The 22,239-nt window shown below is 42.2% G+C and overlaps 1 protein-coding gene across 4 annotated transcripts in view; it reads right to left on the bottom strand.

Moving 5' to 3' along the window:
* Window positions 1–22,239, bottom strand: part of Srgap2 (SLIT-ROBO Rho GTPase activating protein 2) — a 243,038-nt gene that overhangs the window by 16,797 nt on the left and 204,002 nt on the right. For all 4 annotated transcript variants that reach the window (XM_013017480.1, XM_013017481.1, XM_013017478.1 and 1 more), the window contains exons 12-17: window positions 21,403–21,430; window positions 19,246–19,270; window positions 13,533–13,593; window positions 8,850–8,927; window positions 7,911–8,045; window positions 5,896–6,001 (exon numbers count right to left, since the gene is read on the bottom strand). In XM_013017480.1, the coding sequence (XP_012872934.1) occupies window positions 5,896–6,001; window positions 7,911–8,045; window positions 8,850–8,927; window positions 13,533–13,593; window positions 19,246–19,270; window positions 21,403–21,430 (433 nt within the window). The remainder of the gene's footprint in view (window positions 1–5,895; window positions 6,002–7,910; window positions 8,046–8,849; window positions 8,928–13,532; window positions 13,594–19,245; window positions 19,271–21,402; window positions 21,431–22,239) is intronic.

The raw sequence follows: 22,239 nt of genomic DNA, 5'->3' as shown, positions 1-22,239 counted from the left end.
ATCTTAAAAATAGCAGATGGATTAGCTTTTGTATTCCACCAGGACAGTGAATTTCTTTCTAGAACAGTTAATGCAATTGTTTTTCCTTTTCATAATATCCTCCTGTAGATTATATCTGGGAGTTTTTCAGGAAAAGGTCAGCATACTACTCAAATTCTGTTAGGCTTCCTCTGAATGCAGAATGACTTTAATTATTGGGTATTTATTTACTCTGGGAACTCCCCACTTCTCAGAGGCAGCTGCTCTAGCCACACCTCCGACCTTAGACAAGGACAAGGCCTTCAATGAGTAACTGCACCCAATGAGTCCCCATGGGTCCCCAACTGTCCAGGCAGAGAAAAGCTGGGCCAGCTCTGGATAGATCCCGCACATAGCCTGAAGAGCTGTGAGCACTGCTGTGGAGACCAGGCCTCCCTCTCTTATAGGCATAAGCAGGAAGTCCTTAGTATCTGATTCTGAAAAGAATCTTGGAAAGAAACCAGAGCCCTGTGATGCTGAGTTAGAAGTCCAAGCCTCAGCTGTCGTTATCAGAGCAGCTACTCTTCGGAATTCAGCAGAGTTGATTTCTAGAGAACCCTGCATTGAGATTTACATTATAAAGTTGGTTTCCCTCTAACCCAATGTGTTGGCTCTTGTACAGACTCCAAGCTCCTTCACAAGTCAGTGCAGCCGGGCTTATGTCTGGAATCTTAGCTACTCAGGAGGCTGAGATCTGAGGCGGTTCAAAGCCAGCCTGGGCAGGAAAGTCAATGAGACTCTTATCTCCAAAACCACCAGAAAATTGGAGTGGCACTGTGGCTCAAATGGTAGAGCTCTAGCTTTGAGCTGAAAGCTGAGGGACAGTGCCTAGGCCGAGTTCTAGCCCCATGACCAACCAAAAAAAAAAAAAAAGGCAGTGCAGACACATGAAGGGGCCCAATGGAAGAAGGAACTGGGGCTGAGCATTGCTTTTCTGTATGACCTAGACCCAAATGCAGAAGAGGCCAGTGGTGGGGAAGCTATAGTCTCAGTGGCTGGACTGCTTCCTGCCTCACAGGAATTCTTTTTGGCTTTTATTTTTATTATTGTTATTATGATATTATTGAAACAGGGTTTCAATATGTAGCCCTGATTGTCCTTAATCTTGAGATCCTCCCTCAGCTTCCTGAGGGATTATAGAAATGTGCCGCTACATTTTGTAAGAACTCACAGTGTTCTTCATTTATTTTATTTGTGCCCATACTGGGGCTTGAACTCAAGGCCTAGGAGCTCTAGCTTTCTCACTCAAGCCTAGCACTTTACCACTTGAGCCACAGCTCAACTTCTGAGGAGAGTTCTTTTGTTTTTTGTCTGTCATGGGGCTTGAACTCTGGACCTGAGTGTTGTCCCTCAGCTCTTCAGCTCAAGGTTAGTGCTCTATCACTTGAGCTATAGCACCACTTCTGGTTTTTTGGTGGTTTATTGGAGATAAGAGTTCCATGGACTTTCCTGCCCGGGCTGGCTCTGAACTGCGATCCTTAGATCTCAGCCTCCTGAGTAAGCTAGGATTACAGGAGTGAGCCACCGGTGCCTGGCTCTGAGGAGAGTTCTTAAATATTTAATTTTATAATCCTTCCCTCGATCTTGAGTTAGAAGGAAGCAGATTTGGGAAAGACTGGAGAAGTATTCATAATTACTTCTCTGTCAAATTAAAGTTGGAGACAGGAGACACACTTCCTTGGTAGCTTCAGCTAATCCCAGATTCAAGTGTCATATGGAGAGACAGGAATATCAGCAAGAACTTGTTTCTTAAATGTGGTCTGATAGTGTTTGGTATCATTCAGGAAATCAGTCTCTGAGAAGCTTAATGGTCAAAGGGAAGAAACTAGCACTGAGAGTCCCAAGTGAAAGCTCTAGGACAGGTAAAGAATGCTTGGAAGCTTCCTATGAAAAGGGATGTCCCATTCCTGAATGGCTACAGTGACCAGGAGCTTGAAGAAGGCAGATCTTCACGGACCGTAGTCTCATGAATCTAGGTAAAAACAGACTAAGATCTTCTTTTCCCTTCCAATCCACAGGGGGAATATTTATTTATTGTCCCCAAATAGTAAAAACCATCCACAGATAGTACTATCTGGGGAACACAGATGTTTCCAAGAATTTGACAATTAAGTTGTACAGCAAGTGCCTGTAGTCCTAGTGACTTGGGAGACTGAGGCAGGAAGATTACTTGACTCTTAACAGTTGAGGCAAGCCCAGGCTTGCAAAACCCTGTCACAAATAAACAAAAATACTCTGAAGGCTAGACATAGTGATGCATGTCTATAATTTTAATTACTCAGGAGATGAGACAAGGTGATCACAGTCTAAAACCCATTTAAAGCAAAAGCATGAGACTCTATCTAAAAAACACTAACCCTCAAAAGAGTACTTGCCTAGCCCTGAATTCAAGCTCTAGTACCATATACCCACAAAAACCCTAAAAACAACTGGAAAAATTAATACATGTTCACATACAAATGCATACAACTTTGCATTATATGTCATAGTGTTAATAAGTAGTCTTTGAATATCCTGAAGGTATATAAGATCAAAATTTGCAAAGTGGGGGGCAGTCCTAGGGCCTGAACTCAGAGCCGGGGTGCTGTCCCTGATTCTCTTTGTGCTCAAGGCTAGCACTCTACCACTTGAACCACAGTGCCACTTCCATTTTTTTTTTTCTGAGTAGTTTACTGGAGATAAGAGTCTCACAGACTTTTCTGCCTGGGCTGGCTTTGAACCATGATCCTCAGATCCCAGTCTCCTGAGTAGCTAGGATTAGAGGTGTGAGCCACTGGCGCCAGGCTAAGATCTAGATTTTTATTCTTAAATGAACATCATGGGCTGGAGATGTACTCAGTGGTAGAATTCTTACCTAGCATGTATAAGGTCCTGGGCTTAATCTTCAGTATTGAATCAAAACGAAACAAAACACAACAAAATGATAGCATTGATTAAACTCTCTGCTTTTCTGTTGATTTACATACATGTCAGACTCTCTAAGAATTTGGATTTATTTTTGATATCTATGTGGTATTATGTGTCAGTAGTTTAACACTTCTTTATAACTGAATAATAACTCACTGTGTGAGACTTGGAAGTAGAACTCAAGCTTCCAGATGAGCCCACAGCCCTGCCCCAACACCTTTACCACCACCTCATGCGACCTTGGGCCCATGGCCTCAGCTAACCTATACCTGGAGAGCCGATTCACAGAAACTGGGTGATATTAGTGTGTACCTGTTTCAAGGATATTAAGGGTGCATATAGTCCAAGAATAAATTCCAGTCCCCTCTAGGACCATAGCAATGAAGGAGAGGGTCCTGAAAGTGTGGACCTAGGCAGAGGCTTCACCAAGTGCTATCAGCTCACTCTGTCCACATTTCTTGTTAAAGGCCCATCTTTCCATGGAAGTGCTCTTCTTTACTACCTGTCTCCTGCATTCTATTCACTATAAATTTAGGAAACATTGTGATTATTCATGCTGCATCTTTTAAATGAAATTGATTTTGATAAGCAAAGAAAACAAAATTAATGATTGGAATTGGTACAATTCCCATGTTTTCTTCAATGACAGCCACCATCTCCAAGCTCTGTGTGAAGCTTATTTGATTGTTTCTCCTCCTCTGTGGGCTCAGAAAGAGAATGAGATGATTGTACCTTCACATGCCCGAGGCCCTCCTAGATCCCCTCACCTCTGATTTGGCCTCCTTGCTCATGGCAGGCAAACCAGACTCACCCTGAGGACAAGTATGGTCGTGAGGGAAGACAGGGATGGATGAAGGGACTGACTAACTGGATAGTAATAAGCAGAGCTTCCTGGTTGCTTATAAACTGCGTAAGTCTGCCTAAGTCTGTGTAAGTCAGGAGGGGCGCTGAGTCAGGATCTGGCCAGTGAATGAGGCAGATGTAGCCTTGCGGAAGAGGTAGATTGGGGAACTAGGACTCTCTGTATATCTGCAAGGCTAGTAGCAGGGATATGTGATGGTATGGGCCATCCCAGAGAGAATTCCAGTTGTGGCTGTTAACCCAGATACTTATAAATCTAGGCTACCTAGAATTTGTAAGCAAGATAAAACTTCTGAAACTGTTTCTGTTGTATTCCTTTTATGCAGAGACCAACCATGTAGGAAGACTTCATCTTCACAAAGAAATATGTCCTAAAAAGTTCCCTGGCATCTTTCCTCCACTTTGATGGACACACGGATCCAGGGAACTGTTTCTTAACTATGTGAAAACCTTGCAAGCCAGTGTGATGACAGATGACAAGTGAAATCATTTTCTGGACTGAGGACTAATGTGGATGGCTGGGGCCCATGGTAAACTGAGGCATGCCTGTCCTGACTCCACAGGGAACTGCTGGAACATCAGGTTGTAGGTCTCACTTAATCACTTTTCAAAAGAATGATCAATGTTTTTTGTCGGTTGTAGGGCTTGAACACAGGCATGAACTGGGTGCTGTCCCTGAGCTTTTCTGCTCAAGGATAGCACTCTACCACTTTGAGCCATAGCTCTACTTTCAGTTTCCTGGTGGTTAATTGTAGATAAGTCTCACAGATTTCCTGCCTGGGCTGGCTCTGAACCATGATCCTCAGATAGCAGCCTTCTGAGTAGGTAGGATTACAGGTGTGAGCCCCCAGCATCTGGCTAAAAATCTATTTTAAAAAGTAGAATACCAAATAGTTTGATGTTATCTTGAGGTTTTCAAGACCCTGAGGAAAACACACTGGGCATGTTATCTGATGGATGCCCAGGCTGCCACTTATAACTTTTGTTCTGTGTTGTTGGGGGAGAAGTTACAGTGAAAACAGCATTAAGACAGAGGGACCTAGGAGGGGAAGCACCCGTGTTCCTGCTTTCTGCCTTCACTACCATGTTGTGCTTTTCCTGGGCAAAGACACACTGCTTTGGACAGGTACAAATGCCTCATCCAAATCTAGAGCTCCTATGGTTCTCAGGCTTTTTGTCTAGCCACACTTATTCCCTGGGCAATCAGCTGAACACCAACATATGAGTGACTCTCATATTGATTCTACCCTAGGTTTCTCCCAGACTGTCAGATTCCTATGTTCAGCTTCCTACGTCAGCTACTTAAAATCTCCACTTATAAGTCTAATTGCTCTGCCCATCTGGCCCTGTCTTGATCCCCTCTTCCATACCTGTTTTCCCTGCGCTCCATAAATGTCTTGCCCACTTTTCTGTGGCTCAAAAATTTAAGATTTCTTTCCTCAGGCTACAACAAGCCCATCAACAAGTCCTAACAATGGTATATTTAAAGTATATTGCCAGCCTGACCTTGCTCATCACCCTCTAGTCAACTGACACCTCACCAGACCACACAGTGTTGGAAAAAGGCTCTTTTTTCTTCACAACTCTCTGAGATAACTTCTCCACAAAGCAGTAGGAAGGTTTGAAAATAAACAAAATCAGATCATAACTGTGGCACTTAAGATATTCCAATCATTTCTCAACTCTAAGCTCACCATGACCCTCATGCCTTGAGTGTTCCCATGGTACCCTTTGTATTTCATTTAGGCTGTGGCCTATACCTTGTCTTACATGAGAATCCTTGGCACCCCACCTGTCTAAAGTATTTTTGGTCCTTCCACTATTATCCCTATAATCCCCCTGCATTCTATTCACTTCTTTACTCTTTTTTCTTAAGCATTTATTCCATCTGATAACCGTGTTATTCTCTGTTCCTTCCTCTGAAACAAGATAATATCAAGGCTTTCTCTCTCATTTAATAATGTATTCTTATAGCCTATTGCTATGGCCAACATACTCTAGATACTCAGTGAGTTCTGTTGGGATGGATGAATAGGCATAAGTCAACATGGAACTTCCAGTGGCCAAAGTCAAGACCTGATCCAGTTGTTTATTGAGGAGGCTACTCACTGATTAAGGAAGGCAAAGAGGTATCTCATGATAATCAGAGTGGTTTTGGGTAGGACCAGGAGGACTTTCCGGATGTGCAGTGCTCTCTCCTGCAGGTTGTCCATTGCTGAAAGAAGAAAGCCATCTGTTATCCTCTCCTGTGATTGTGATCACAAGGAGCAATGGTCTTAAACCCCTTACTTCCAGAGGTGCAGCACAGCTACCGATTAAACCTGCAGAACACTAACATACAGCAGCAGGAGTTTCATCCCAGTTGCTTGAGGTGGGGCTGCTGGAAGAAGGTACTAATTGTATCCTCCTTAGACATAGACAGGACTAGAGTTGTCCCCCCATCATCAACCACCTTCTTACTCAAATTCCCACAGATAAGGAGCTGACTGATCATAAACCTGCCATGATTGCTCAACACCCAGACCTGGAGAGCCCTCATCTTGGGAGGGAAAGAGATAATATGGGTCCTCTCCTATCCACACTATACATGATCATCTCCTCCTGTGGACAAGTCTGGCTGATCTTTTCTCCCTTATCTGAGGATAGGAGTGGAGTGTAACCAGATGTGGGAACTGAAAAGTCTCTGGGTAAATAGCGATATCACAGAAGAAGACGAGAAGTTCCTTGACTCCTATGCTGGACAGATTAGTTATAGGAATGGCCTTGTGCCTGTGGTCTCCATCATGAGCAGCATTCCCTTCTATAGTGTGCGACGTGGATACTGTCATTTTTGACTACTGCCTTTATGTAGAAAAGACAAGGTAAGGACTGAGAACATCTCTAAGGGAGATGTACTCTTTACAGACTGCCTGGAACTCTTGCCTAGCATAAGAGACATCACCTAGGTCCAGTTTCAAAAGACATGAAGAAACAACTCAAGCAGTGTTCATGTTTGTTTGTTTATTTTTAATTGTATTTTTTGCCTTTTCTTTTTTGGTACTGGGGATCAAATCCAGGATATTGCACTATACTAGGCAAGTGCTTTGTCACTGAACCCTAGGGATGGATGTTCTTAATCATCCATGTAGTTCCTTTCCTCTAGACTCCATGTAGTGGGTCAACAAACAAAACAAGAGAGCTAACATCTTGAATGCTCTGGAGCTTTCCCAAAGTATCTGAGGAGGAGAAGTCTACTGAGTAATCGCTGAGTCAAAGACAGACGTATCTTATCTTCATTTTAAAGGTATGGTTCCCGCTAGCCACTGACAGGATCTTTCAGATTGAGTCTGCTTCCAGGGTGACCTGATACGGATCCAAGTTTCTGTGTATTGTTTTCCATGAAAACCAGTGAGAGGATGTTTTAATATCATGAGTTAGCTTAAATGGGCAAAGGCAATAGCTTTTCAAGTCCCCAATTTTAGAGTAAGAGGCAGGCAGACAACCCCTAAGAACTGAGAACACAGTTAGCAGGGTAGATAGGACATGTTTAAAGCAAAAAGCAGGAAATACTTCCAATAGTTACACTTTCCCTTGGTATCATGAAAATCCCAGTTACTGATGTGTAAGCTTCAAGCAATTGAAAAGATGGCATCTTATGGATAAAGATACTTTATAAAAGGAAAGTAAAGCTTGGAGAAGTCCAGGAGTTTACAACTGAGGCAAAACAATGAAAAAAGCTCAGGAGTTCCCACTTTGGGTCTTTAGACTATTATTTTTTAAAGTGGCACTGTGGTTTTTGAACTCAGGGCTTCTGCTTACTATGCTGGAATGTTAGTTGAGCTATGTCTCTAGTCTTGCTTTTCTCTGGTTATTCTGGAGATGGAGTTTTGCAGACTTTTTTGTCCAGACTGGCTTCAAACTGAGATCCTTCAGCTCTCAGACTCCTGAGTAGCATGAGCTATCAGCACTGGGGTGGGTTCTAGATTCTTATGGGAAAGTCATTCTTCTCTTCATATCCTCTCCCCACAAATGATGGTGGAGTGGACATAAAAAGGAGAAACTCACTGGGGAAAATGAAATTTCTGAATCTCTTGCTTCCAGATGCTATGGCTCCAGAGCCGATCGGAGAACAGGATGGTACTTACTGACGCAGGCCATCAGGTCATGGAAGATGTCCTTGGGGAAGAGTGGGTGTTCCAGACCCCGGAAATAAAGCTTCAGGACACCAGCTATGGAGTCCATGTCATGGTCATTCTGGTCCCCAGCCAGGGGGTCTTCTCCTGAGATAAGCATCCCCCCACAAAAAAGGGGAAAGCAGTGAGAGAGGCAAAAACACTTAGAATGAAGCAGAGGCAGTAGAGGATGGGTGCTTGTGCCTTCATCCATTTCCGTAAGTGGATAGACTAAGGAATAGGTAAAGCAGATTACAAGGCTTAGGACCATTCCCTCAAGGATGGGATTGGGACACAGGAACTGCGTCTCTCACAGAATCACAAAACCAGGCTATGACTGAGCCCCCTAGGGGAAGAAAATGAGGCCAAAGAGACCAGCTTTTCTGACTAGCTCTTACCCCTCCTGGCCTGCAGCAGAGGACACCTACTTACGGGAGAACAATCATGCCAGAGCTCCCTATGGAAAATTTCCTATCAGATGTAATTAGATTTAATGATAGGACCAACCTCAAATTGAAACTATATATATCCATTACAGTGACGGAAATTGCCAAAGCTTGCCCATTACCTTAATAGCCCACAAGATAATAAATGGGCTACAATGAACAGGCGCATTAGCCTTGATATTAACTGCCACCAAGGGTTTTGGATAGGCCATAAACTGCATGGATATCCTAGTTAACTTCTTGAGTTTTGGCAGATCATCTGCAGGAGAGAGGCAGGGTGTGGCTGAGAAGGAAGGATGCTGGAATGCACTCCCCATATCTCCCTGCATATCTAATGGGGAGTTTATGATGAGAGTTGGTGAACAGCTGAAGAGGGCAAAAAGCTGGCTTCTTAAACTCTGGGTCCTCTCAGAGGAAGAAGGTGGAGAGGGACACATCTGTCTCATTGTCAAGGCTGTCCCCTCACCTCTCTCAAAGGCATTTTTGATGTCATTCACTTCCACCTGGGATCCAGACACTCGGAAGATTCCTTCATGCTGTAGTCCTAGAAACACACAGGAGAAATGATCAATGAGAGACGGTGAGCTCACAACCACAGTGCCAAGCTTAGTTAAATATATAGCCCCCCTCCAGCAGTGTGCACAGCACCCAGTTTCTCTCTCTCTCTTTTTTCTTTTTGGCCATTCTTGGGGCTTGATCTCAGGGCCTGGGCACTGTCCCTGAGCTTCTCTGTGCTCAAGGCTAGTGCTCTACCACTTGAGCCATAGCACTTCCGACCTTTTCTGTGTATGTGGTACTGAGGAATTGAACCCAGGGCTTCATGCATGCTAGGTAAGAACTCTACCATGAAGCCACATTCCCAGTCCTATTTTTTCAAGCCCCTCCCCCAAAACAAAACAAAACAAAACAAAGCGTAGGGCCAAAGGGAATATCACTGTGATGTTTATGAAGTACTAGCCTAAAGAAAATACCAAGTCAGACACTTAAGGGAAGAGCTGTGTACAGCTAGCTTCTCTTTTGACTCAGAGGGAGACTGTCACACAGTAGCCTTCCTCCTGTCTTTGCCTGTCTATTCTCACCTGTAAATGGGAAGTGGCCCATCATCTTTATTACCCAGGGTCAAGAACAGGAGATAAGATCATGCATGCAAGACATTACGAACTGTCAGATGAGTCTCCTAAGATCTGAGGTCATAAAGGAATTCTTTTGTTGCTTTTATACAGTCCCACTAGTCTAGGGAAGGATACCTTCAGATGATAGGAGGACATGAAAATAAAAGTGATCTGTTAACAGATAGTACTGCTACCACTTAGGTATAACTTTTGCTTTAAAGAAAGCATCAGCAATGTTACATTATGGTAACATGCATATGCACGTGCATGCACACACACACACACACACACACACACACACACACACACACACACACACACACACACACACACGCCCTCTGTATTTTGGGTTTTGTTAAGAGAAGAAATAATCATGAAAAATAAAGCTTGGATAGTGATTGTTGCTAAGATGCACGTTCATATAAATAAAACACTTGGTGCCCACAAGTGGAAACTTCACAATAAGGTCAGGATTAGCAGTAGTCTCATTTCTTAGGTAAGCAAATTGATGAATGGTGGCTGCAGTCATGAACTCATCATCCCTCAAGACCAACTCATGAGGCCTCTTGGTGTGCGGAAAGGGTGGGAGTTGTACTGGCCATTCTGGAGCTGGCTTCCAGAGAGCCCCACATATGCAACTGCAAAGCCAGTAAGAGATCCTTCCGGACCTTGGGGGTGAGCTGAACTGGCATCTCTAATGAAGCAGGACAGCCTAGCCTTTCTTAGGAACCCTGGTCTCAACCTTGGCCATTCTGTCAAAATCCTTCTGTGATGGCATCTCAGGGAAACCTCACATTTCTTCTAAGAAAACAAAGCAATATTTTGCTGGCTATTTCAGGGTTACCTTGTCAGTGAGAGGCAGCTGGATTCAATCAGCTGGAACTCTGGCAGGTAAACTGATGAGGACTGAAATTGCTGAATCCAATTGAAACAGTATTAAGAAGTAAGCAGAAGGAATGTGATTACCTGGCTTGTAATAAGACTTAAGTTGTCTGCTCCTCTAAGGGAATCTACAGAATGTTCCTCACAGGATGGCAGACAATGTTAAAATCTCATTAATACCCATGTAACAGTAGTATGTTAGTTATCAAATGGGATACCAGAGCCAGATAATGTTGTTTAAAAAAAGAGAATATAAATAATGAGTTGACAGAAACAGCCACATACCTAGTAGTGACTTATTAGTTAGACACAGGGTAAGGACTGACATCGCAGAGGCCAGGCTGCTGATGTACGGCACAGTTTCTAGCTGGCCCAGCACCAGCTAGGGAGAGGGTTACCTTGTTGCTTTGGGGTAGGCTAGACCACCAAAGGAATGGTGTTGGCCCAAGGTTCCAGGACAAGTAGAGCGAAAAGGTGTTGGAAATTGGGCAAGAGTCCTGAAACAACATGTGCTCCATTTGGTCTAGTTTCTGGTTTTCCTGGTGGAAGGTGCTTTAGAAGGACTGCTTAGTTCTTCCTCAACAGACAAAAAACTTTATAGAGTGCCTTACATGATGCTTCTGAGAGCAGAAACTAACTTTTCCAGAAGGGAAAGGGGAAAACCAGCTGCCTTTTGATTCGAATGCAGGTAAATCCTTGCATAAACAAAATGGCAAACCCACAATCTTTAGTTCTGTGTTTTTTCATAGTGAATGCCAGCAAGAAAGTATAAAGCCTACTGGACTTGGGCAAGTTATTTTATATTTGGCAAAAGACCTCCCATTTGGTGTGGGATTCAGCTCTTGCTGAGAGTGATTCTTCCTGGGTAATTCTAAATGACTGCTGTAGTAGCCACCCCATGTTCCCTTCCTCATGGAAAAGATGGCTCCTCATGTTCCCTCTTCTCTTTTAAGAGGACCCAAATCATCCTGACCCAGCCACACAAGGATGCACATATATCTTACCTAAGTAATAAAGGATTTAATGCTTTCCTCTGGAGGGTGGGGGGGTGAAGAGCGGTAGTGGTGAAGATAGTAAGGACATAAAAATTCCCAGCACTGAGAGGCCCAGAGACAATTGTGAGACTGACAAAGTTAAGAAGGGTATCCCTATTAAACACATACTTTAGGGATTTTTTTGGTGTTTTTTTTGGGGGGGGAGGGGAGAAGCTCACAAAAACCTAGAGTCATTATTTGAGAGAAAAAATCAATTTAGCTGAATAAGCTACCTAAATTTGTAAGCTAACACCCTAAGATGAAAAAAAAATCTATTTGTTTGCTTAATTCAAAACTATACATAAAATAATTTGGAATTGCTCACCCATACTTGATTAACTTTGTGTTTGTTTAAAGCTATTTTTGCCTTTAGACTAGTAGTATATAGTCAAAGCATTGTTGTATAAAGTTACTTGGTTAGTTCTTTTCTTCTTCCTCATTCTCTTCCAATGTGGTATGCATTTGTGACACAACTTTACTTAACACTGTTCACATTCCATCTGTGTTTTACTTACATTCTAGTTTTATTTGTCTATCCACTGAGTATTAGAAACCTTAGCATAGTTTTAAAAGTCAAAACTATATAAAAAAATACTCAGAAAAATGCTCCCATGCCTTTTCTATCTCCCATTGCCCAAACACTCCTGTGTACCAATTTCCTGTGATATCAATAACATACTAGCTTCTAGATTGATTTTTTTCCTGTATTTTTGTTAGCATTGAGACATAATTATATATTCTTATATTTTTTATATGAAAGACAGCACACTATAGATACTCTTAAGTATTTCTTCTTTTTCACTTCTAGGGTGTTGGAAGTGTGCTTAGTTGGTAGAACGCTAACAGCACACTATAGATACTCTTAAGTATTTCTTCTTTTTCACTTCTAGGGTGTTGGAAGTGTGCTTAGTTGGTAGAACGCTAGCCAATGAGTGAAAGTGTCAGGTATGAAGTCGGAGTCCTGGTCTCAGACAAAAAACAACAGGTCATAGGGATCTTGCCATATCAGGTTATGAACATCTTTCTCATTGCCTTTTTGCAGTTGTGTAGCGTCCATTACAATGGATGGATGTAGTCTTTTCAACAACTCTTCTATGTATGGGCATTTAGGTTGTACTAGGCAATGCATGATGCTCAGCATTGATCAGGGGCTTGATACATATTTGCTGAATATTCAGTAGTGAGGTACAGTGTTCTTCCCTTACGTGGATAGAGATAACATTTAAAAATTGCAGCTAATGGAGAGTGAGATAAGTAATAAGAATGCTAAAATAGTTACTGTTCCAAAAACCCAAGCAGTATCTCTGTTTATAGGGCAAGGGGGAGAATGACTGCCTTTGGATTTAGACAGCAATACTTTATATTCCTTCTTAGCTCCAGGACCTCCTTTCATATCACCAAGGAAGACAATAACTAAAACAACTTCTGATGCCCAGTTTCTAGATACCTTCACATCTGTGCTTTGTAAAACAATACTCTAACCATTGGAAAATCAATTCCCTGGCAATTATCTCCATCCCTAAATTCTGTCCAAGCAGACCAGTAGCTAGTAAGGAAGGGAGTTATTAGATTTAGCTCTGTCCAAGCAGAAGGATTAGTGTGATTTGCCTGAGACTGAGAAAGAGCCAGCCCCTGCAGACTCCCAAATATTGAATATAACTTTAGGAGCAGTTAATAATTGAGTTCTTATGGGACACTGTATCCAATAAAACCAAACCAGAACAAAATCTGACTACTATAAGAGACCAGGGAAATAGAAATGGAGTTGTTTCTAACTACTCTGGGGACAAAATGGCCAGGCTGTGCCATGGAGCTACCTATACATGCAATAGCTGTGACTAATGGAGAAGCTACTGCCACCAAGGACGCCCATATTTTCTCATACAGCAACTGGGATTTAAAACTTATTTTTGAGCTAGAAAAAGGCATATGGTTAGCTACTGTGGAGTTTTGGGTCAAAATGTTATCTTTCAACGTCTAGGTGCGGTCATTCTGAGGTAGCACACAGTACTTGGAAAATGTCAGGATGGGAAGGCAATCTCTATTCTTGCTCTATGAACAATTCCTGGAAGTCCTTCCCAACCTTTGCACAAATATAGGCAAGGCTGAAACTCTGCTTACCGTGTCTGCTGATAAACCGGATGCAGCTTTCTACCACCAAAGGAATTGTCTGGCTAGAGTCCTGAAAAGCCAAAGAGAAACACTCTATCAGAATGGTCAAACTAGGATAGCCTAGGTCAGAGAAAGTGAGCCATATCATGTGCTGGCCCCATGGGTGGCCCACAGAGAGGTTCCTGGTCTCTCTATGCCCTCCAATCAGGGCACAAAACCACAACCACCAACTGGGAATGCCACACAGATGCCTTTAAATCCAGCATGTCTTAATTGGAGTAGGTCACCTTTTATCTACCCTCTCCCTGCCTGCGTCCATCCAATTATTCTGTCTGGGCTTCTAAAATCTTTCAAGTCTATTCACTTCCCTAGCTGCATGCCACCATCCCAGCCCAGTCCACCAGTACCTCTATTCTCACCCTTCATTCGCACTTCTCTTCCTTCACATAGGGGATTGTCAAGAGTATACATCTCATCATTAAACTTCCAGAGACTTCTCTTTGCTTTCTTCATATTTGTACATGGTCAGGGTGCTGTCTATGCCTTCAAGGCTCCTAGGTCTGTTCTTGACCTTTTATGTCAGCCACAGCCACAATGACCTTTCTGTTCATCATATGAGTGGCTCCTGCTGCTGACAGCTCTCCTAAACCCTGACTGTGACTTCCATGACAACTACATCTTAGGCTATACCAGGGCACCTTCTATTTCCAGTCCTGGGGACCCATTACTGGCCACAATGCTCTAACATAGTGGGTACTCAATTAACACCAGTTGAAGATCAAAGAATGAACCAAAGGGAGCTTCAGAAAGAGAGTTTGTTTGATAGAAAAGAAAAAACAAACTCTTGGAAGTAGTGGAGATAATCAGATAAGAAAAGCTACTGCCTTCTATGTCAATTTTTGTTGTGTACTTCGTTCCCAGAGTAATCTTGCCCAAGTCATTTAACTTCTGTGGACTTCGGTTTGTCATTCACAACCTGAGGAGGTGATGGTGGCAAGGGCAGTAATATTTCCTCTTGGCACGTGGATATTAGTGCTTACCATTTACAGAGATGTTGAGCCATGTACTCAGGTAAATTGGTCCTCATAACAATCCTACAGACTAGGTGTTATCATTACTTTTATTCTTACTTGACAATGAGGAAATGAAGGCTTAGTGGGGTCAAATCGTTGCTTATGATCACAGAGCCAGAAAGTGGCAAGGCCAGGATTAAATGCTGCATCCCCCTCTGAGACTGAACACTTTACAACACTGTTTCCTAGGAGGTCACCAAACAATTATTACTAAGAACCAGGAGGGTTTTATAATGCAGCAGCATGTATAATAATTGAGCTGTGTAGAAGAAAGACATCAAGCAGAGGCCCAGAACCTAGCTAGAAAAGGCTTCAGGTGGTCAGGACAGACACTGGACTCTGGTCAGGACAGACACTGGACTCTCCAGTGGAGTGGGCACTAGCACTGCTTGCCCATTTCATAGGTTTTTTTGCCTTTGTCCCTCCTGGCTCTGAATTTCCAACTGTAGCCACAGGGTTTGCTGCCATTAGAGAGGCAGCTGGGTCTCATGAAGAACAAGACTAGGAGAAGAGCTGGCTTAGCCTCTAGCTTGCCAGGAACCACCATGATGCCAAAGGAGAACTGTATATGCCAAGGTGGAGCGGCATCAGGAAGGTCTCTGTGACCCAAATGCTCTCAGCTTTGCAACCCCCTGAACCATCTGCTTCCTCTAGCTCTCAAGCTACAGCAGTCAGGTCTGTCCTTTGACCTCTGCCAGTCAAGTCAGGTGATCTTAGAAATAAAACCTTAATCCTGTCTTCTATACTTTAGCAAAGAGTCTGGGTTCCATTACTAGGAGGAAAAAAAGCTTCATTTTTCTGGAAAGTCTTTTATGTTTATAGACTGAAGTTATTATAGGCTTCCTTTATAAATAGTAGCAGCAGAGATAATGATGATAATAGCAATATGAGAATTGGTAAAGTTTTTCTGGCCCCAGATTTATATAAAGGCTTGGCAGAAGTTGGGAAGCTCATAGATTATTGGCTTCAACAAGTTATGTGAATGCAGCAAATCTGCGTGGATGTGCAGAAAATAGACTATCAATGGCAAAATGAAATAGGCATGATTGGCAAGAAACAGGATGTTGAAGAGATTACTCTGCATGTCCATGGTCACCAAGAGTACATGGGAAGTAGCTCAGAGGAATAACCTGTGGTATGCAAGGGTGGGCCTGCAGTGACACATCTTACTACAGAAGAGCATTGTTCTTGTCCCACTGCTTCCATGGAGCCTAAACAAGTCTCCAGTATGAATAAATAAGAGACAAAGGCATAAAGGCTTTAGATGATCCTTCCTGCCATCTTTCCTGCTTCTCGTGATGTTTCTCAGTTTCTGATATTTTCACTCATTGGTTGGTGCTCTACCACCTGGTTGGAACCATGCCTCCAACCCCAATAGAGTAATTTCTACGTTTTCATTCATAATATTTTTCTCTCTCCCCATTCTCCCAATGGTAGAATGAAGGTCAGTTCAATTTGTTGTTGTTGTTGTTCACAGTAGTTTTGGTCATATAATCTTAAAATTGAAAGGGGCCTTTAAGGACATGCTGGCGAAATTTCCATCAAATCAGGTTAAGGTCACTGATGGGAGACAGACAGTAGGTATAGCTTAAAAAGATAGTAGAGCAGTGTTCCAGTAATTTGCAGGAAAAAAACAATCAGAAAGATGGTCAGACAGTGTTTGAAGTATGTCTCCTTCAGCATAACTTCTTTTATTTTTATTTTGGTATAACCTAGGTATTAACATTTTTATTTGTTTTGAAAATTTATCTTAACTGACGTGAAAACATAAAATTGTACATATTAATGAGATACTAGGTGATGCTTTGATGCACGTATATATTGTGTCATGTTTAAACTAGCTTAAATATACCTACTTCCTCTCTTCTATTTGTGCTGAAAATATTAAAAATCCTGTCTTCTAGTTTATGTAAATGTATGATATATTACTTTTATCTGTGGTCACCCCAATGTAACAGCACATGCAAACTTACTACTTGGTATCCTTCAGCAACCTTTCCCCACTGGTGTTACTTCTTGTGAGTAAGAGTTAGGGTATTTGTCAGGTATTGACTTCTATTAGATTTTTTTTTTTTTTAAGATTTCTGCTTTCATCAAGGGAGAAAAAGCAAGTTTGGACAACTGACTAGATGTGGGTAATGAGAAAGAAAAAGGTGTCAAAGGTAAGACTTGGGGCCTTAGAGACTAGGAGGGATAGAGAGTCCCTATTAATGGAAAGAAAGAAGTTAGGGGAGGAACTGAGGAAATGGAAATGTGGTAGGGGGAAGAGACAACCAATGTTTAGAATAGCATTATCTCTACTTTCAAGCACAGAAGTCCAATCAGTTGCTTAGACCCACAAACTAAGGCAGGCAGGGCCTCGGAAAGTAGGGGAGATTGGGGACGAAGAGACAGCGCCATCTAGGAGAACAGAGTGACATGAAGGGAAGTTAACAGAGGGCCAGGCTTTGGGGAAAAGCCTAAATCTACAGGAATAGAGAAAGTAAGACCAGGAAAGAAGACATGGAAGCAATGGCCAGAGGAGAGAAAATGCTAGGCTTAACGGAAGCAGAGAAAGTCTGGAAACGACATTTGAGGTGTCTTTCTCTTAAGAAAGGTCTGGATGGTTTAATTGTTTCTGCTGGGTCAAAGTGACTAGAATTCATTAGATAACTGGAAAAAAATGCAAAACAACAACATATACAAATAAAAAGTGACATCCTGACTGTTTATATAAGATTACTCATCTTCCAAATTACTATTTTGCTCTCTTTCCCATTGTAGAAAAACCTTAGCTGACCTATCATTAGATCTGAACTGCTGGACAGAAACTGGGTTAGCAAAACAAAATACAAGGTCTTCATTTGATTGGGACTTAAGAATGTAGTCTTATGCAAAGAGTACCAGGCAAATACACTTTGCTTGCAATTGCTTAGGTACAGCAGAATGCAAACCAGCTTCATGTTGCTCCCCTCCAATGGTAAGCCCACCCAGGGGTTGGCCAAATTTTGGGCTCCAATACCACTTCTGCAACCAGAGCAGAAGTTCAAAACCCATCACTCTTATGCTGCATCTCCAAGCAGAATGCCCAGTTTTAGATGAGGAACTGAAAGGAACAAACTTCAAGTACTTCCTACTCATGGTATTTAAAATAAAATGGCTTGTTCAGTCTTTAAGCCATTCATCTACCTGTGAATTCTAAATGAAATGAATTATCCCCAGGAAGGATTTCATTCTTCTTTAATATTAAGTGAAATTATGGGAAAAAGGGGAAGAAGAAGAAAACAGGAACAAGGAGGAGAGTTGTAATGCTTTTTTTGTATATTATGTATATATATATATATATATATATACATATATAAAAGTATAGATCAATAAATAGAATAAAATAAAATGAGATTCAGGGCCAGGGGGATGGCTTAAGTGATAGGTATCTTCCTAGCAAGTGTCAGTTCAAACCTCCATAACACCAAAAAAAAAAGCCATAAAAACATTAATGACTATTTAAAATCAATAATTTGAAAAGGAAAAAAAATGAGATCCAATGTCAGGGTACAGTGACTAATGACAGCAGAGCTAAGACAAGCTAGGGTGTGATCTGAGTGTCCCAGATGGCTGCCCACCCAGCCAGAGCAGCTGGATCCCTGAAAAGCCTGTGGGGGGAACATGACCTCCACATCTGATTATTGCCCTGTGGCTAGGTTTACTATGAATTACCCAGAATGACTTTTTTTTTTTTTCTTTTCTGCTAGTCGTGGGGCCTGAACTCTGGGCCTGGGCGCTGTCCCTCAGCTCTTCAGCTCAAGGCTAGCACTCTATCACTTGAGCCACAGCGCCACTTCCGGCTTTTTCTGCTTATGTGGTCCTGAGGAATCCAACCCAGGGCCTCATGCGTGCAAAGCAAGTGCTCTACCAGAGCCACCTTCTCAGCCCCCAGAATGACTTTTTGAAGCCTGGACCAGTTTTCCCTTGAACAGATAGAAAAAGATTTCTGAGCTCTTTCTACTCCCTTCTTGCTAACTGCCTTCTGCAACGCTGGAATGAGCTTAGGGAACACAAAACCATTTCTGTATTTGCCATAAAGTATAATTAGGAAGTCAAATTTGCTACTGCAAAAAAAAAACTTCAATTAATTTTTTTTAAACAAGCACAAGTGCTGTTTAGATTATTCATTGATGTGGATTATCCACACGACTGCTCCCTAAGATCCTTCCTAATATGGGTAATGAGAGTTGGCTGCCTGGTGGCAGATTTTAATATAATATAGTGAACATCATTTGCAGAGTTGAATGTGTCTTGCCTATCACTCCTGGACCAGATTTATTTCTGCACTATTAGCATGTAGCAGGACCACATCTAGGATGATCATGCTATCAGAAACAAACAAAATCTACAAATTTTCACAAGACTGTCTAGTTCCGGGGATTGTCTGCTTTGAGTTCTTGACATTAACGCATACATAAAAAAGAGCAAGGCTGTTGTGGTCTTCTAGAAAAGGATGCCATGGGGGATTCTGGCAAATCTGCCCAGGCCAAGCCAAATCTTAAGTGTTCATGACTGACTAGAGAAAAGAATGAGTCATAAAACCTATGACCACTCTAATGGAAGTTTACTCAGTGAAGTTGCTGTAATCTTAACCATGCCATGACTGGCTTTTGTTAGGTTCTTACCTGTTTCCTCACGGTGGAGCTACGTCTGTGATTGTTCCCATGGAATTGGAGATGACCAATACAGCAACAGGGAGGAAAGAGAGAAAAATTAAGACAGAATGAGACAACCAATCACTTTTAAACCCCCAACGTAAAGCTTTTAGTTATGAAAATAAGCTATGTGGTGATTAACCAGACAGGTCATATTATTGAGTTCAGTTCCAGAAGTGGTAAGGGTCTTGGTAAAGTTACTTTTCTTTTTCTTCTTCAGTATGAGGGATTGAACTCAGGGCTCTGTGCTTGCTAGGTAGGCCTTCCACCACTTTAACCATGGCTCTAGCCTGATAATTTACTATCACTCAATAAGCTTTGCTCTTCACAGAAGCACAGAGATTCCTGCTTTTAATATATGTCATATCCAAAATTCAAATAGGAGGGAACCGGTTCAACCTCTAGTAAAAGAGATTTGAGTTAGACTAGGAATTCACAAACACCAATGGACATAGTGCTTGCTTTCTCTTGGATTTCTTCAGAGAAAAAAAAGGGAGTTATTTTTCTAGATTTAGTGGATAGGGCATTCAACAGGAGGGATCCTCTGTCAATGTTTTCCAATCTTTGTTTAGCTTCAGAAGACTTTTTCCCAAAGGGAATCTGATCCAGAACTGCAATACCTCAAAGGAGGAGGAGGAGGGAGGGTAGCAATACTCTTTTTTTTTTTTCCTTGCGAAGAGAGAGCCAAGGCCTGGCTGCTGAGCCTTACTCTGCTTCTGATGCCAGCCTGTTCCCAAAGAATCTCTTTGAAACCCTTGAGCTATTTGGATCTAATGTAAGAAAAGGAAACTGAGGTTCCAAGAGGGGAGAAGAATGGCCTCAAGATCACACATGGTGGAAAAAAAACCAGTAACAAGGAAATCAACTCAGAGCTCTTTTCAGTCGTTTCCAGACATGGTAGAACCTCAAGTGAACTAAGACTATATCATTAGGAAGCATACTCCACAGAATTCCATTTTTCTACTTCTCTCTAGTCCTCAAAACTGGTATATTAATAACGAGAACTTTGCTGTAATCCATAATAGCAAATTGATGAAAGCCAAATGAAGCTATCTCTAAATAATGAGCCTATAATAGTAAATGGCCTCATGATTATTGTGTGTTGGCAGCTACCAAGCATCGATATAATGGGCTAACACCGGGTCTCTGAGGAGTTCTGCCCATGAAAGCTTTCTCCAGTTAAATCAGCACATTTTTAGGCATCTGAGACTGTTGGCTGAATAAATGCCTTGCTTTCCACCAGCTCACGAGTTTTTTCATAGCAGCACCATGACTGGGAGGGAAAACATTTGGCTGGGATAGGAGAAGGAGGGAAGGTAGGGAAAGTTTGGGAGAGCTGCATACTTGTGTATCAGGCAAGGATTTCTACCCATGCTATTTGGCAAGCCAATGCAATGTAATATTGCATTATCCACCAACAGTCACTAATTAGAGGCTGTCATCTTTTCCATGTGTACAAACATGGATCAAATACCATTTCCTGATCTTTCTCTCCTGAATTTTCTTGCAATTGAGTGGCTCTTAAGAGTATCAGGGAGGACTTCTACAAATGGTAGCTCCCTTGATTTGGTTCTTCCCAGCCCTTCCCTTAAGTGACAGCAAATCCCAGCACTATTTGAGACCAGATGGGGACAATAAAGTGAAGAGAAGGCAGTAACCTTGCTCAAAGCCACTTCTTTGCAAAGTCATTCAATGTCTGCTAATTTTTTCATTGGAGGCACTGGGATTTGAACTCAGGCCTTCTATAGCCACATCCCTAGAACTTTTGCTTTAACTATTTTCAGGTAGGGTCTCAAGACTTTTTTCCTAGGATGCCTTGGACCAAGATCCTCCTTCCTATGCCTCCTACATAGGTAGGATGACAAGCATGTACCACCATGCCCAGCTTATTTGTTGAGTTGGGGGGAGGTGGGAAGGGAGTCTCACAAACTTTTTGCCCAGGTTGCTATGAACTGCAATCCTCCTGATCTCCATCTCTAGAATAAATGGGATTACAGGTATGAGACAGTGCACCAGGCTCTCATTCAATGTCTTTACAATGCAACAATCTGGCTCTTTCCCAGTTGGAATTACAGACCCCACAGGCCTCCCATATTCCTTTGCAGGGCTGTCCCAGGCCACACCTACCTGGCCAGACTGCAATCTGTCCGCTGACCTGTGGAAAGACAAAGGCAAAAGGCATATGTTGAAGCAGAAGGGATAGAAAAAGGAGATCTACACTTTAGAAATGACTACTAACTTTGCCCATCTCCCTACAAAGCCACTAGCAGGAAAGCACAGAGCACCCAGAGCCTCTCTTTCTGTTTCTGGCTCCCAGACCAGGGATGCTCATACTCTAAAACCTTTAGTTTTGTCTTCCCAAGGAGAAAATAGGAGTGGATGTAGAGAAACAGTAACAAAGCAGACCATACCTTAGAAGACAAATTTGGGAAAGATTTCCCAGAGGTAAGGTAGCTTCTTACTTATGTGTTGGGTGTGTGTGTGTGGTGTGTGTATTGTTCAGGGTGTGTGTGTGGAGAGACAGACAAGCCTGCCTGCTCCTGAGTAGGTAAAGGAACAACTGCTTGTACACACAGGATCAGGAGGGGAACAGAAAGAGTTGTCTGGAGAGAGTGAATATAAATAATCTTGCCCATGTTTTAGTTTAAATTAATACTAAATCTCCTATGAGGCTAGACAGGGGTGGCAAGATAGAATTGAGACTTAGTGCTGATGCTGCCAGAAACTCACAGTTCTCAAGCAGTCAGTCGGAACATTTTCAGGATCATAGCTAGCTTTTTTTCCCTAGTTTCTTTATTATTATTATTTACTTTGTTGTTATTATGAAGGTGATTTACATAGGTATTACAATTACATGAGTCAGGTAATGAGTACATTTCTTTTTTTGGTGTCTTTCCTCCCTTACTATATAGCTAGCTTAAAGTATATAAAGGGCTGGGTGCTGGTGGCTCATGCCTGTAATCC

The sequence above is a fragment of the Dipodomys ordii genome, unplaced genomic scaffold (assembly GCF_000151885.1).
Source record: "Dipodomys ordii isolate 6190 unplaced genomic scaffold, Dord_2.0 Scaffold35, whole genome shotgun sequence".
Classification (NCBI taxonomy): Eukaryota; Metazoa; Chordata; class Mammalia; order Rodentia; family Heteromyidae; genus Dipodomys; species Dipodomys ordii.
Note: the sequence above shows the minus strand (reverse complement) of the source record. Positions and strands in the feature narration are given on the sequence as shown.